Source organism: Carettochelys insculpta, chromosome 1 (assembly GCF_033958435.1).
Source record: "Carettochelys insculpta isolate YL-2023 chromosome 1, ASM3395843v1, whole genome shotgun sequence".
Classification (NCBI taxonomy): domain Eukaryota; kingdom Metazoa; phylum Chordata; order Testudines; family Carettochelyidae; genus Carettochelys; species Carettochelys insculpta.
The window spans coordinates 117,382,013-117,399,508 of NC_134137.1; the positions used below are offsets into that span (position 1 = coordinate 117,382,013).

The 17,496-nt window shown below is 42.5% G+C and overlaps 1 protein-coding gene across 5 annotated transcripts in view; it reads right to left on the reverse strand.

Moving 5' to 3' along the window:
• The window catches only part of COL4A1 (collagen type IV alpha 1 chain), a 240,395-nt gene that overhangs the window by 113,988 nt on the left and 108,911 nt on the right, over positions 1-17,496 (reverse strand). For all 5 annotated transcript variants that reach the window (XM_074990147.1, XM_074990120.1, XM_074990128.1 and 2 more), the window contains 8 exons: positions 9,854-9,943; positions 9,722-9,766; positions 6,823-6,867; positions 6,667-6,729; positions 6,520-6,573; positions 6,359-6,385; positions 2,616-2,696; positions 1,614-1,676 (listed from right to left, as the gene is read on the reverse strand). In XM_074990147.1, coding sequence (XP_074846248.1) covers positions 1,614-1,676; positions 2,616-2,696; positions 6,359-6,385; positions 6,520-6,573; positions 6,667-6,729; positions 6,823-6,867; positions 9,722-9,766; positions 9,854-9,895 — 420 coding nt within the window. In that variant the 5' untranslated portion in view covers positions 9,896-9,943. The remainder of the gene's footprint in view (positions 1-1,613; positions 1,677-2,615; positions 2,697-6,358; positions 6,386-6,519; positions 6,574-6,666; positions 6,730-6,822; positions 6,868-9,721; positions 9,767-9,853; positions 9,944-17,496) is intronic.

Genomic DNA, 17,496 nt, shown 5'->3' on the forward strand with positions numbered 1-17,496 from the left:
AAACAACACAAGATACACAGAGCTGACAACTGGTTGCAGACCCTGTGCCTGCAGCATGGATCCCCAGCTGCGGCAGCAGCAGCCAGAAGCCCTGGGCTAAGGGCTGCTGCCCACGGTGACCATAGAGCCCCGAAGGGGCTCGAGAGAGAGCGTCTCTCAACCCCTCAGCTGATGGTCGCCATGGCGGACCCCGCTATTTCGAAGTTGCGGGACGCGCAACGACTACATGGTCCCTACTTCGACGTTGAACGTCGAAGTAGGGCGCTATTCCTATCCCCTCATGGAGTTAGCGACTTCGACGTCTTGTCGCCTAATGTCGAAGTTAACTTCGAAATAGCGCCTGGCGCGTGTAGCCGTGACGGGCACTATTTCGAAGTTAGTGCCGCTACTTCGAAGTAGCGTGCACGTGTAGACACGGCCTATAACATTATCTTTGAAAAGTTTTCATGTTTAACTCAGGAAGCATAACCACTACCTCAGGCCAAACTCAGCTGCGTTTATATTCAGACATACCTTGTTTCCTTTTTACACACCAGTATTTCAGTGCAAATTCCACAGCAGTGGAACTGTTACACAGATTTCCCTGACTGTAGCTCACTATAATGAGAAAGATGAACAGTGCTGGTTTTTAAAAACAGGATAAATTTGTGGGTATCTGTAGTATTCTATTAGCCACATGAGGCAGAGAATGTATCTGACATCTATTCCACTTGTCCACATATCAAATAGCTCAGGTGCCATGAATGTTTGGAGTTTACTACAATAGGTCTGTGTCTACACTAGCCCAAAACTTCAAAATGGCCATGCAAATGGCCATTTCAAAGTTTACTAATGAAGCACTGAAATACATATTCAGCACTTCATTAGAAAGCTGGCAGCTGCGGCACTTCAAAATTGACACGGCTCGCTGCCACGTGGCTCATCCAGATGGGAGTCCTTTTCGAAAGGACCCCAAGAACTTCGAAATCCCCTTATTTCTATCTGCTGTTAGGAATAAAGGGATTTTGAAGTTGCTCGGGTCCTTTCAAAAAGGACCCCTGTTTTGACGAGCCGTGCGGCAGCGAGCCACGTCAATTTCAAAGTGCCATAGCTGACAGCATTCTAATGAGGCGCTGAATATGTATTTCAGTGCTTCATTAGTAAACTTTAAAATGGCCAGTTGTATTTGCCGTTCATTTGCATGGCCATTTTGAAGTTTTGGGCTAGTGTAGACATAGCCTAGGAGACATTCTACATGGGATGAAATTGCCTTTCCTTTGTAGCTGTTCCTAATGGTATCCCTAGGACAATCTCAGCAGGTATTTTGATGAAGATTAGGTGGAGAGATTAGCAACACGTTTTCCATGGATTCAGGAGGGGAAAATGTAAAAGCCTACTACAAAACAGTAGAAAGAGAGGCAAGTTTCCAATGGCCACTGAAATAAATTGGAGTTATGTGCATCCTGCAGAACCAGAATCAGTACCCTGGAGTCCAGAAAATGTGTGGTACAGTAATGAAAGAACCTGAGTTGCCCAAGTGCTAGGCTAAGTACTCTAACCACTGTGCCATATGACTCCATTTAAAGTTTTTTCATAAAGCAGCATTACATAAGTAATCATAAAACGACACTTACTGGAGCTCCTGGACGACCTGGTGGCCCTTCTGGGCCTTGGAACCCTGGCAATCCTGGTGTACCCTGTATATAAAAAGGAGCCATTAAAAAGAGATACCCATTGTGCAATTTAAGTGTGACACGTATATTGTCTGGCTATACCAAAGGAAGGACAGGAAACATCTGAAATAGTTTTAATGAGGCTGCAACTTCATTATTGCATGTCTGTGATTACCTGGCAGATAACAGCATACTGTGAAGGCTCAATCTTAATCTATCCAGTAGGCTTCTGCTAGTCTTCCCCACCCTGCCTTTTTCAATCAGGTTCCCAAACTAATCCATTATTGGCACATTACCACCCACTCTCTCAAACTAGGGCTAAAGTGGATTATAAGAAAGGGGACTGGCTCCTGGCCATACTCACTGGAGCCCCACACTCTTCTGTCTCCAATTCCACACCTTTAATCATCTTTTTTAAGTTCTTTACCAAGCCATATTATCCAGGCACTGTATCCTTTCTCTGTGAAGTACCTTGCCTGGACATCAATCCCACATTTGTACAGTAAATTGCAACATGTAGCCTAATTGCCTTTACACCTAATCTCAACAAAGCTTTCCTTTAACCCATTGTAGAGAAAGCAAAAACAAAACAAACAAAAACCTCTTCACTGAGGCCAATCTGGTGGTGAGGGAAAAATTCCTCCCAGTCCCCCTGAAAAGGAATGGTTATTGTGATACCCATAATGGGTCCTGACCAAATCTGGCATTTTGTCACAAGGAAGGAAGAGCAGGTGCTTTCACCCAGACCTGAGAAAAGTGATCATCCTGCCTGGCCTTGTCCCTTTGAAACTCCTCAGTCCTTCCAGTACTAAGACATCACATATACCCACTCCTTTTTGTAGCTTCAAGTCTCTCTCTCTCTCTCCTCCCTTTTCCCCTTGCTTTGTTCTTCACCTTTCACAAGTCTGAGAGCTGCCCCTCCGTGTATGAAGGTGTGATGTAGTCATTTTAGTTAAGACTTACTGGTAGTCCAGGGTGGCCAGGAAAACCTTTTTCACCTTTTATCACATTTGGGAAGACCCCAATCACTTCACCTGGGTCTCCCTATCACATGAAAAGAAAAATATAAAGGTGAATTATATATACATACATAAATAAATTAAAAAAAAAATCCCAAAACACTGATGTTGAGGTTGGAGAAAAGCACTAACATAACATCTACACGGACTTTTGGAATCATTTAGGAAAATCACAAAACAGGCCATCAACTGACTTGTTTTAAACTGATTTAAACCTATCACAAGCAAGCTGTTGTCATTTTTAAATGCACTTCTTTGTCAGGTACTCTTGAAATACTTAGTACGGATTCCAGTACTTATCTTACCCTTACCCTTTACTTTCCACTTATTGGTAGGATATCCCCCTTGTTGACCATTAAATTTAAGTCTGTCCAATGTGAGTATCTGGCCCAAGCCTGGTGACTGCTGCTTGGCCTGAGCATAAGCCTGAGCTACTGAACTGGTGTTGTTCATCACACTGCCCTAAGCTCGGGCATGAGCATATAGACTACTGGCTTAAAGGCTCGACTTGAGCACCGGTCCGAGCTATGGATTGTTTGTTGCCTACCCTGAACCATGGCCTGGGTGTATTGACTGCTTCCCAGACTGCCCACAGACCCCAGCCCCTGGATTGTTATTACTGCCCTGAGTAATGGCCAGACCCGACTGACTCTGCTTGGCCTGACCAGAAGCCTTAACCCCCAACTAGTGGCACAGCTGAGTCCTGTGGGAGATTGAGCAGGGGTGTAGCGAGGCAGAGTGGCTGCCCACTGACCCAGAAGTGGAGGAGCTTCTCCCAGAGCCCTGGTGGGCTAAAATGCCACTTAATATGCCCTTCCAGCCTGCCTGTGAAACTACGCTCCGGGAAAGGGTTTCCAACCAGTCATGCACCACTGTATAATACTTTCATATAGGCTGTATTTCCATAATTTATGAGCAAGTCATGTGAGACAACATCAGAAGATCTACTACAGTCAAGATAAACAACATCTACCACTCTGCCTGCTACCCACAAGTCTTGTTAAATTGGTTTGAAACAATATGTTCTTGACAAATCCATACTGTTACTTAGCACCTTATCATTTTCTAGGTGTGGGTAAACTGATGACTTAATTATTTGCTCTATTATCGTTCTAGTTATTGAAATTAAACTGACTATTCTGTAATTCCCCAGGTTGTCCTTTACTCCCTTTTTTATAGTTGAGCACTATATTTGCCCTTTGCCAGTCCTCCAGAACTCCCTTGTCTTCCATAATTCTTCAAAGATAATTGCTAATAACTCAGATCTCTCCTCTGTCAGCTTCTTGAATATACTAGGATGTATTTCCTTAAGACCTGGTGACTTAAAGAAATCTAACTTGTACAAGTAACTTTTAACTCATTCTTTTGGTTTTTTTAAAACTAATCTTACCTCATTTTCACTGGTTTAAAACTAATCTTACCTCATTTTCACTGGCATTTGTTACAGTACATGTCTAATTGCTACTAAACTTTCTGGTGATAACTGATTTAAAAATGTCATTTAGCTCTTCTGTCTTTTCCCCATTTTCTGTTTTTGTTTCCTACCCCTCACTAAGTAATGGAGTTACCCTGTCCTTCACCTTCCTCCTGCTTCTAATGTATTTGTAGAATACAGTAATCCCTCGAAATGCACAATATCAAATTGCACTTAACTCGCATTAACGCAAGTTAAGCGTAACTCAAAATCCTGCTGCTCCCAGCCCTGCTCAATCCCCACCCCCAACCCCCTCCCAGCCCCGATTCAACTTCCTCCCTTACAACCACGGCACAGCTCTGGCTCACTCCCTGCCCCACTTGGCCCCAGTTCAACACCCCCCTGCCTGGCTCCAGTTCAAACACCCCCCACCCAAGTTCACCCCCACCCTGCCCAGCTCCGGCTCACTGCCCCCCTGCGCCTGCCTCTGGCTCACCCCCCACAACCCCTGCACAGCCTCAGCTCTGAATCACCACCCCTGTGCCCGGCTCCAGTTCACCCCCACCTCACCTGGCTCCGGCTCACCCCTGCCCCATACAGCTCCAGCTGACCACCCCCCCGTGCCTGGCTCCAGCTCACCCCCACCCTGCAGAACTCTGTCTCTACGCCCCCCCCAAAGGGCTGGCTCACCACACTCCACCCGGCTCCTGCAGCCGTAACCCACCCCAGGCTTAACCCCTGCCCCTCTCCCACAGCCCCAACCCACCACCAGACATAACCTTCCCCAACTGCACCCCCCAACCCCAGGATTTACCTTCCAAAAGGAGCTCCCGGTGCTCCTGCTGCTTTCCCAGCTGCAGAGAGTGCGTTATGCTGGGGGGAAAAAAGCCGCCCCCGACTTAAGCAAAATCTGAGTTACACAAGAGTGTGTGTGAACACAATCCTCGCATAACTCAAGGAACTACTGTATTTGCTTACTAACCTTTATGCCCTAGTTAGTTCAATCTCCTTTTGTGTTTTGGTCTTTCTAATTTTGTTTCCATATAGTTGTGTTATTTGTTTGTCTTCATCCCTTGTAATCTGACCTAGTTTCCATTTTTTGTAGGACTCTGTCTGAGTTTCAGATCACTGAAAATCTCCTGGTTAAGCCTGGTTAGTCTTGTGTTGTACTGGACTTCATCTAACCACATGGGGTTGAGAAGTTCCCTACCTCCTCCTCCCTCACTAACTTAAATCACACCTAGTTGTACCAGCTCTGATTTTAGCCACCGTGGTCCAAATCTGATATTAAATGGTCATGGGAACCCTGTCCGCACAGACTAACTGAAGAATTTTCCTTGAAGTACATTTTTATTGCAAAATTTAATGACCTGCAAAAAATGTGAGATTTCCCCTAATAACAAGTTTATACCTAAAACAGCACAATAATATTTATTCAGAATCTTAACATAAATTATTTACATCTTTGCTTCATTATTTGCCATTTTCATAAATTCTGAACAAATCACTGTCCTTGGTGATTAAGCTATATTGCATCTAAAGTTGTTTTCCTATGCCCACATGTATAGAAAAGAAAAATTAAAGTACATCAATGTTAATTTATCACATGATAGGAAAAGGCAAGTGGTTTTTTTTATGACTAAAAGTCTTGTCACTACAAAACTGTGATTACATTTATGATTTATATGCAAATTACAGGTTCAAATTGTATCCATTAATTTTACACTCAGGTGTCAAATCCTTTCACAGTTACAGCATTTCATTCCTTAGAAAGAGAAAGTAATATACATTTCATTACTGAGGGAGTTCGCTTTTAAAAATTAAATTTTAACTATTTTTCAACAAGCAGAAGATCTTGGTCATTTTTGGCTCTTTTCAAAGGAGACTCTCTATGGAAAATTGACTGAGAAGCTGAAACATTAAAGTTATCTTATATACCCCATAATGTCAAAATAAATATACAGGTGAATCTTAAAAATTAATTTATGTCTTTAAACAACAGAAAGTGGGCAAAAGATACCTGCTTAATAGTGTATACTGTTTTCTTTCTTGTTGCAGCCCAGATACTTACTTTTTAAAGCCCTGACCCTGCAAAGATTTATGCAAGATCTTAAACATTACACTTAAGCGTTATGCAGCAAACTGTACTACAGCAGTGTATAAAATCAACCATGTATATAAATCTTTGCAGAATCAATACCTGAGTAAGGACTGCTAATTTTTAACTTTGGAAAGCAATGTATAAATGCATTCATTTTTAAGACAATATGTACCTTAATACCCGGAGGTCCTGGAAGCCCCTGGAAAATAAATATTTAAAATGAATAATTTTGTCTCATACATATTATAAGTATTATAACATTTTCAATAACATTTAAAATTTCAGGAATCAAGAGTTGAAAGGAATGAATTATTTAAGAAAATATTTGCTTACTTGAATCCCAATCAATCCAGGTAAACCTGGAGGACCAACAGGACCTATTTCACCCTAAAGAGAACAAAGAAATTAACCTTGTTTAGGAAACATTAATATTTGCAAAAATGCATACACAGAAACTGTCATTAAAAATGTAAATGTCACCTTTGTGCCATTGCATCCTGGTATACCTGGCGGACCTGGTGGGCCATCTTGTCCAGGGATGCCCTGTCATTAGGAGAAAGCAGAAAAGTAATAAATGTTGTTGTCACTACTAACACTGTGAGGTTCTTTATAAATAAAAGTATGCTTCATACTTACTGGAAGACCTGGGTTTCCTGGATATCCTGATGCACCAGGTGGGCCCTTTAATTGATGAAATATATTAAAAATTATAAAGTGAAGACACCAAAATTACCCAATAAAATGCAAAATTATGGGCCTGATCTAATTATGGCTGGTTAAGATATTTGTAGAACTTTCCATCAATTTTTTTAGCAAAGAATTTTTCATCAAAATATCAATCACTTGATAGGCTAATGAAAAATAATAAAAACAAATCCACAAAACTTTTGATTTTTTTTTCAAAGAACATTGAAAAAGTCTTTGATCAGCTACATTTTCATTGTTTTCTACAGGAATTGCACGAGAACTGAAATGCACAGTTAATGCTACTAAAGGTGTACATATTTTGTACATTTGCCAACGCCATGCATACTATGAAGACCAATCTACAGCAATCTCCTTTTTTACATTAAAATAGGACACTCACATACTTCTGTAAATGCTTCTATGTCTTACATAAGCCTGAGCCAGTTCAGCACTTTAATTTTTATTGCTCAGAAAAATCGCAGAGATGAAACACCAATATTATTTTTCTAAACTTCCAAATAATTTTAACAAATCACCAATTTGTCCAGACCCGCAATTTCTAATGTGTATGTCGGGGAGCAGGAAAAGCAGATTTCTTTTTAAGCTTGGTTATGTAATTTTATTCACAAGATTTTAACATTATGAAAGCCCCAGTTTCGTGCTACTGCTAGTGGTGATCACATGCATAGTTGTTATATATTTACCCAAATTAGTGTAACACAGTAGCCCTGGGTATGTCTATCATCACCAGTGAGGCTGACTTTAAGACCTAACGCTAATAGTATAAGGTACTAGTGCCTGAGCTACAACTATTAACTCAGCAGCTATACCTGACTCAATCTCTCTGTGTTTTAGCCACAAGAGGGAAATAGCAACTAAGGGTCCTGTGGCACCTTATAGACTAACAGAAAAGTTTTGAGCATGAGCTTTCGTGAGCACAGACTCACTTCATCAGATGCTGATCTTGGAAATCTGCAGGGCCAGGTATAAATAAGCCAGAGCAAGGGTGGGGATAACAAGGTTAGCTCAGTCAGCAAGGGTGAGGCTTACTACCAGCAGTTGATCTGGAGGCGTGAACACCAAGGGAGGGGAAGCTGCTTCTGTATTTAGCCAGCCATTCGCAGTCTTTGTTTAAGCCTGAGCTAACGGCGTCGAATTTGCAGATGAATTGTAGCTCAGAAATTTCTCTTTGGAGTCTGGTCCTGAAATTTCTTTGCTGTAGGATAGCTACTTTTAAGTCTGCTACTGTGTGGCCTGGGAGATTGAAGTGCTCTCCTATGGGTTTTTGTATATTGCCATTTCTGATAAACGCACACAAATCAGATATCAGAAATGGCAATATACAAAAACCCGTAGGAGAGCACTTCAATCTCCCAGGCCACACAGTAGCAGACTTAAAAGTAGCTATCCTACAGCAAAGAAATTTCAGGACCAAACTCCAAAGAGAAATTTCTGAGCTACAATTCATCTGCAAATTCGACACCCTCAGCTCTGGGTTAAACAAAGACTGAGAATGGCTGGCTAAATACAGAAGCAGCTTCCCCTCCCTTGGTGTTCACGCCTCCAGATCAACTGCTGGTAGTAAGCCTCACCCTTGCTGACTGAGCTAACCTTGTTATCCCCACCCTTGCTCTGGCTTATTTATACCTGGCCCTGCAGATTTCCAAGACCAGCATCTGATGAAGTGAGTCTGTGCTCACGAAAGCTCATGCTCAAAACTTTTCTGTTAGTCTATAAGGTGCCACAGGACCCTTCATTGCTGTTACAGATCCAGACTAACACGGCTACCCCTCCGATACTTGACACCATGCAAGAGGGTAATAAAGAGCCATATTAAGTAAGCTTACTTGAGACTGTCCAAGAAAGCCCTAGGTATAAAAGTATCACAGGAAATACAAAATATTTGAATTCTCTTTCATTATTATGATATCATTAATTTATAGTGCCCAGAAAGATCTAGATACCTCAGAAAAAAAATAAAGACATGGCCAATGCCATACAAATGTACAAGCTAAAATCAACATAACAGAGGCAAGTGTCAAATGCAGAGTGCAGGAAAGTAAAAAGCACAAGAAAGTGACATCAAGATCATGGATAGTAACAGAGAGGAAGCTGTGCTAGTCTATACACTATCAAAACAAAAAGCAGTCAAGTAGCACTTTAAAGACTAGCAAAACAGTTTATTAGGTGAGCTTTTGTGGGACAGACCCACTTCTGGTCTGGCTATGGTCTGAAGAAGTGGGTCTGTCCCACGAGAGCTGACCTAATAAACTATTTTGCTAGTCGTTAAAGTGCTACTTGACTGCTTTTTGTCAAGATCATGGAGATACTCAGAAAGGTCTTGTTCCAGCACTACTGAGGTCAATGGAAGTTTTGCCTTTGACTTGAATGGATACAGGATTGAGCGTTGGGCCACACACACATATTATTGTTTCTGTCAACTTATGTGAATGTATGTGTCTCCTTTCTTCCCTGCTCAGTCCCTGTATGTTAGATAGCAGAAGTGATATTTTAATGTAAGTGAGACAGGCAACTTGGTGAATAAGCTTGGGGAGAGCTTTTCAAGCATAACAGACCATGGGGAAAACATGAAGTGTCCAGGCCAGTATAAATGGTAGCGTAATAAGGTTCAGGTAGGTTATGGGGGAGGACAAAGGCAGGGACAATATGCTGCAGACCCTAGAAGACAAGAGCAAGGATTTTGAGATGAGCAGGAAACCAATGACTAACTCACAAAGGTGGCTGACATCAAACATATCTAATGAAAAATTAAGTTAGCCATTAGAGTTTAAAAATCTTACCTTACATTATTCAAAATTATTAAAACTAAATGTAACTAGATACTCACCCTTGTTCCTTTTGTTCCTGGTAGTCCTGGTTCTCCAGTATCACCCTGTGAGAAAAATGAAATGAGTCCTTCACAGTGACAAAGGTTTAGGTTTAGGGACATTTTCCCATATAAATATGAAATGTATCCTACCTTAACTCCTGGTGCCCCAGGGGGACCTTCAGGCCCTTGCATTCCAGGAAACCCAATCAGACCTTGTAATCCAGGGAAACCTCTTTCTCCCTGTAAAGAAAAAGAATACATCAACCTTAAAAAAAAGGATTACACATGACACATAGGTAGAGCTGAACATTTGATTTTGGTATTTGATAGAGAAATCTAACAGCTACCAAACTGATGTGCATAGAAATATGCTGCAAAGTAAAGCAAACAAAGGAGACAGAGGTACACAGAAGAGTAACTTGTGTATTTTATAAAAGGTAACACGTCTGTGTCAGTCTTCTTTCAACATTCTGCATGCTGACTCCTGATACCACAAGCATGGCCGTCCACCATCGTCATGACGCTGCACAGCTCCTCCATAATTTTTCCTCCATTATGAGCTTTTTAGAAGTAGCTGCACAGCTGCCACTGTCTAGTAGCAAATTACATACTCACAAACAGCAAACCCACAGAGACAAGTGCCAAATGGAGAAGGCTGTATTATGAACTACCACTTGTTCATTCCAGCAGCATTCATGAGGTTAGACTCTGACAGTTAGATACAACTTTAAGTCCCAGAGGATGGTGCAGAGTCCAAGAGCCCCAGGAGAAGTTCGGAGTAAGTAAAATTCCTTCCCAGGTGGCTTGGTGAACAGACTGCACCACCTATTAGCGTCTTCTTTCCTCCTCTCTGGAGCAAAAGAGCGATTTTTAAAGATCTTTATGCTGAAAAGTATCCTTCTCCTATAGATAGGTACAACCCCACTGTTTATTTAAATCAGATAATTCTCTTGTTAGCAGACAGAAGACTAGATCTGTCCCACATTAGGAATTAATCCTGTAGCTAAATGCTCACTAATTTAGAGCTCCTATGCACTGTACAAGGATTTTGTTTGTTTGCTTTATTACAGTGCACCTAGAGGATAACTGAGAATGTGGCTTTAATATACAAGACATTGTACTCAGAAACTGAAAAGGAAGAAAAGTTTAACACTTTAAGCACACCAGACAGTAAAACAGTAAGGGAAAAGGAAGTAACACAGCAGAATGAACTGAGTGAGTATTGACTTCTAGGCCGTGTCTACACTAGCCCCAAACTTCGAAATGGCCACGCAAATGGCCATTTCGAAGTTTACTAATGAAGCGCTGAAATCCATATTCAGCGCTTCATTAGCATGCGGGCGGCCGCGGCACTTTGAAATTGATGCGCCTCGCCTCCTCACAGCTCGTCCCGACGGGGCTCCTTTTCGAAAGGACCCCGCCTACTTTGAAGTCCCCTTATTCCCATCAGCTCATGGGAATAAGGGAACTTAAAAGTAGGTGGGGTCCTTTCGAAAAGGAGCCCTGTCGGGACGAGCCGCGCAGCGGCGAGACGCATCAATTTCGAAGTGCTGTGGCCGCCCGTATGCTAATGAAGCACTGAGTATGCATTTCAGCGCTTCATTAGTAAACTGCGAATGGCCATTTGCATGGCCATTTCGAAGTTTGGGGCTAGTGTAGACATAGCCCTATAGTGGGAGTTTTACTTTTTTGTTGTTTTGTTTTTTTGTGGGAGTGGAGTTTTGGGTACTTCAATTTTTAGGGTGGGAGAGGATGTTAGGATGGTTTTAGCTAAGTGGAAAGAAAAAGAAAGGGCTAGGGGACATAGAAGAGGGGTTCAACAAGGCAGATGATGGAAGGGAGGGACAAATAAAGAGAGGAACATGAAGGCAAGTGAAGTGAGGTTGAGGTGAAATGAATGTGAGAGAAGGGCAAAAGGAGGTTGTAGCAAAAGCCAGTCAGCAGAGAAACTCCTGAGTAAAATTGGTATAAAGCTTCCTGACAATTCCCTCAGTGTCCAAGGTCTCTTTTGTACTTGCTCCTGCTGGCTTGAGTTTCTCCACACTGGCTCCTTCTTGGGTTTTCCTGCCTTCCCCAAGCTCACAAGTCTTTGGGAAAGTGGGATCCTAAAGCCTCCAGAGGCATCTGTCATACACATTTCTAGGCCCAGGAGGTGCTGGCGGAAGTCAGGCATGACACAAGTATGCTATTCCCTTACCACGCTAGAAGGAAATCACTCAAAAGGAGGTAGGACAATCCCCCAACACACTGCCAAGAAGTGGTCAAAAATGGTATTTATTTCTGAAGAAAATTTGATTTTTTGGCATAAATTTAAGGGCAGATATGTTTGTCTGAATGCCAAAATATTAAGATTTGGCAATGTTCCCACTGTGTCTACTGGGAATATTACTTTGGAGGCCCTATGCCCCCATTTATCTCTGTGGGTTTAATTCTCCAATTGGACTACATTTCCCATATGGCATTAGTGTCTCTCTCCTCTCGGAGTGTGAAGGCAATGCATCATTAGACTACAGCTACACTACAGAGGTATTTCAAAATAAGATATTTCAAAACAGCTTTTTCGAAATACCTTATTTTGAAATCAAACAGCTACACACAAAGGCCCCTTTTGGAGGGGGCATGTTAATGAGGCAGTTCAGTAGATGCTAATGTGGCACTGACTAGAAGGAGGGGCATGTGTAAGCGCAGTGAAAATGCATTTCAAAATAGTATCCAGCTATTTCAAAATAACTTTTCTGGACACTTTCAAAAGAGTGCCACTGAGCACTATTATAGCTTACTTCAAACTAGTGCTATTCTGTGTCTAATAGAGCCCATTTTGAAATATCTATTCTGACATACTCATTATTCCTCCTGCAATGAGGGTTACCAGTTTTGGAATAATGCACCCACTATTTCAAATTTATTTCAAAATAGTGCATGCATAGTATACATGCTAGTACAGTTATTTTGAAATAATAGCTGCTATCTCAAAATAACTCTGTAATGTAGATGTAGCCTAAGAGTTTCTGACTATGATGTATCCTGGAACAGGAAGCTACACAGCGCCATTTCCAAACTAAAATATTTTGTGGTTGGAGGAAATATTTTGGTTTTTGACCTCATTTTTTCCATGGAAAGATGACATTGTTTCCTCCACAATTAATTTAGTCAAACAACTAATTTTCTGTCAAATATTTTTTCTATTGCTTAAACAACATCTTCTATTACACATCATGTCAATCCCAGCATGTTTCCTTAAGAATACTAACATTCCAGGCAGTGCAGAAGATCACAACAACAGAAAACACAATAATTAGGAAACACATCTATGAACTTTCAGCAAAGAAGGTATAAAATCCTAACTGTACAAGTGGTGTAAAAAAACATTTTAAGGAAGAACATAGCAGAATCTAGGAAGAGGTATCTGGCTAAATGTGGATATAATTATTCTAAAATCTGGAAGCTTTCAGAAATACTAAACAGATTATTGAGGTACTTAAACTCCATGTTTTGGCTGGCTTATTGGCACTGCAGTAGCAAGTATATCTACAAAGAACAGATGTTACCTCATTTACAAGCAGTATGTTACAATGAATCCTTGACACTTGCTCCTGTGACCTGCTGGGAGATGGATTAGGGATACAGAAAAACTAAAACAGATTTCAACACAGTTATCCACGGCTTAAGGAAAGCACAACATGTGCACGTAAAGGGGAAAAATGAACTCCAGTAGTATGTAATATAACTAATGTTTTTTCCCAAGGATCTCAAGGCATTTCCTAAATAGAGCTCCTCAGAGCACCCTTTGAAATGGGAAATATTATTTTGCCCACCCTTCATATGGATAAAACTGAAGCAGCAAATAGTTATGTGCCTGCTTCTCATATGCTGGCAAAGTAAGGGGTCCCCCAAAGTGGACGTAAACAGCTTCATTTAAGTTCAGAGGTCTCTTTATGCTGCAGGAGCAGTTCAAATGGAGCCTTACAGAAAACAAAATGACGTAAGTAAATTCCTCTAGCTCACCTAGATATATTTGTTTCTTTGTCATCTGCCCTAATTAAGGAGTAGCATGTAGCCATACTAACCCAGCAGTGAAGAAGAGAATATAAAGTGTTTCAATCCCAGTTTATCTTATGAGCTCACTGCTCAGGGAGAAAGGGAGTAAGTTATTTTCTCTCTTCTTGTGGAGCAAGTTATTGCTAGCTCGATGCCTGGCTGGTTAATTGGGCAGGTAAATAGTTGGGAGAAGGGCTGGGGCTCTTGGGTCTTTCTTTCCATTGCCTCCTACTTTTTTGCAGAGTGGCCTCTGTTTTTTCCCCTCTCCCCACCAGGGTAGCAGTCAAAATCTGATCAGGATCAAGCAGACTATTAAGGGAGCTTTAATTCCCAGTACAGCCATATGAAGGCTGAGGCAATCTAGTCCCCACTGAGGCAGAGGCAGCGTCAGGAATGAAACCACATGTCTTATCTTCCAGTCTTCTTCCCCTACTCATCTGATTACAGAAGATGTCAGTACCTTTAATCTGGTTGAACTGAACAGTGGCACTGCTGGGTCCAACATTTAGTAACTGTTGTAAAATTTATTCTAGGAACTGGAACAAGACAAACTGGCACAATACACATCCTTGTTAATGAAAGCTGGCAAGTATCAGTAAACTGATGCTGTTCTAGTTATTTTCTAGAAATGCAGATCCCTAGTGGTGATGCACAAAGAGCACAAAAATCTGAGTGCAAGGGCTACACATGGCAGTCATTCCAATTTATACAGCTGCAAAATCTTGGAAGGTAACTCCGAGTTGACTTCTCCTACTTCAGATTTGATTCACAGGACTCAGAAATTAGAACAGATGTAACCAACACCACTTAGTCACTTCCCCCTCTATTGATTCCATGTAAATCATAGGAAAAGACACTATGCTTTTCAGAATGGTGCAGCTGAAAAACAAGAGATTAGTAAATGTTGCAAGGAATTGTCAGTTGAGATTACCTTTTACAATCCAGTTCTTGCACAATGCATTGAGTGTCCTTACATTACTGTCAAATATATACATTCGAAATTGAAAACCAATGGGCAGCACTCTAGTGAGAAGTAAATGTTCACAATATAGCCTCTAAGGCTATATCTACACTACAAGAAAAATTCGAATTTCAAGGGTTTAGCTTGATATTAAAACATGACTGTCTTTACACACAATACTGTTAATTCAATTTATTGAGCTATAATGCCAATTACAGAATATCAATATTACAGGACAGTATAGCGTCTATCTCAAATTTAAAATCTCAAATCAAGGCTAGTGTGGAAGCACCATGTCCTTGAGTCGACTTTGTTAGCTTCCAGAAGTGTCCCATATGTATCCCACAAAGCTATGCGGTGACCCTCCAAGTACGGCCACTTTGTTGTGCACTGCTGTCACGTGTGCAGGAAGAAGGTCAAAGTAAGCCCCCAAAGTTTGGACTGAATTTGAATTGGAATGAAAATTTGACTTGGAATTTAGCAGCCCAGCCCTGCAAATAAAAAGGGCGTCCATTATGAAAAAATCCCTTTGCCCAGCACATTGCACCACATCGGTAGCCATCACACCGCATAGGTAGCAATTATCGGTAGCCCTGTACTGCCATCATGAGTAATCAGGGTAGCAATGTGACTAGCACTTCTCAGGTTCACAAGAGAGCCCCAGCTTGGACCCACCAGCAGATTCTGGATCTCATTGCCATCTGGGGAGAACAATTGGTGGCTTAGAGACTTCAGGTGGCCAAGAGAAACGCGATCGTCAACTGGATGGCAGCCCGAGGTTATTCCCAGGACTGTATGCAGTGCCGGATGAAGGTGAAAGACCTCTGTCATGCCTATTGAAAACTCTGGGAAGCCAACCAACAGTTGGGGCAGGTCCATGGACCTGCCGCTATTATCAACAGCTCCACATGCTTATGGGGAATGACCCCGCCATGGAGCCCAAACTGAATTATGATACTTGTGGAGGCTCTGGTATGGATTCTGGGTTGAGCACAGAGGAGCAGCGTGGACTGGAGGAAGAGGGCAATGGACAGGAGGAAGGGAGCAATGAGCAGTGGACAGAGGAAGTTGTTCCGGACAGCATGGGGCACTTCAACATAGACCTGGAACCAGTCCCCTCCATGGTGGGCCCTTCCACAGCATTCCCCTCCACACCGGTCACTGAGCCCTCTGGAGCAAGTGGTTTGGGTGAGTCTTTATTCTGCATGCTAGAAGCAGGTTGGTGGTGCGTACAGCTATAGGGTTTTGCATAGGTACAGGTTTGCTAGATGTGCTTCTGTGCCCCTCAGAACGGTGCGTTAATGTTTCTTGGGAGGGAGCACTTCTCCTTTTTGGAGATCTCCTCAAAGGCCTCATCCAGGCACTCTTGTACTTTTTTCATGAGATTTTTGGGTAGGCCTGACTTGTGGCTTCCACAGTAGCACACTTTGCCATGCCAGGCAACCAGATAGTGATCTGGTGTCATGGCACCATATAGCATTTTAGCAAATTTTCCAGGTTTTTGGTCTGACAGCAGGAGTAGCTCTTCTCTCTCCATATCAGTTAGTTTTAGGAGGGTGATGTCTTCTTTGGCAACCTGCTGAAGTACAGGAATTCACATCTTTTTTTTCTCCTTCTTTTTTAACATGCTTTCCAATCCTTTATATTGGCCTGCAGCAGCCAGCAAGTGCTCCGTTCCCCACCCCACAATGCAGTTTGCAGACTCTGCAGGGGGCGGGGAAGGAGTCTGCCACACATGTCCCTTTCCAACCAGCATTTATTTTCATTTTTCATGCCTCGCCCCATCCTACCCCGCACCACGCAGCTGCCAGACTCTGCTGGGCATTTCCTCTCCCATGTCCCTTTCCAAGCAGCATTTGGTTTCAGTTCTCAGGAATACCCCTCTGCCATGCAGGGGATTCCTCTGCTGTGCTTTTCCTCTCCCATATCCCTTTACATCCAGCCTTTCTTTGGATATTTTTTTTCTTTACACTATTTTTATTGTGCATGGCAGCCCCACACACAGCCGTCCATTTGTCACTGCCACAGGACACTCGGCCAGGACACCTGGCAGCTGCCCCTGCTTTCCTATTCCCAGCAACACAGGACAATTGCTTATAACTTACCATGTTCACAAAGTGATGTGCTGGAGAAGTGATGGCAAGTGAGGTATTATGAAGTGCATGCTTACTGTCCCATCCTTAATAACCCATGTGTCCTTCAAAAGTGTACGTTCAGTGATCGTGCGCAGAAAGACCCATTCACTGCACTTCAAAGCACATTATGGCAATTGTATTTTAATTTTGACCTTCATTTTCCAGACGCAGTGCCTGGTGTTGCAGAAAAAACCAGGAGACACAGGAAAGCAAAACAAGATATGATCATGCAGCACACGCAAGACACTCATGCAGAGTGTAAGAACTTGACAAAGGACACTGCTCAGTGGCATCACAGTACAGCTGGGTGGTGTCAGGGTCAAGAAAAATTCAACAAGAGAATGCTTGACCTGCAGCAGCAGCAATTGTCCAAAATGAATGAGGCCACGGCAAAGCATACTGAGGTCACAGCAAAGCAGACCAAGGTAGCTGCAAAGCTCGTAATGGCCTTTACCCAGCAGACAGAGATCCTGCACTCCCTGCTTGAGTTGCAGAGGGACTTTCAAACCAGCAGGGCATAAGCTGCTGCCTGATGGCTGAAGTCCCCTGAGGAGAGGGGGCCCACCCCCGCCCCTTGTTGCATTCCCTGCCCTGCACCAAGTCCCCTGAGAAGAGGGTGTGCACCCCCCATCATCATGTTCCCTGCGATGAATCCCCTG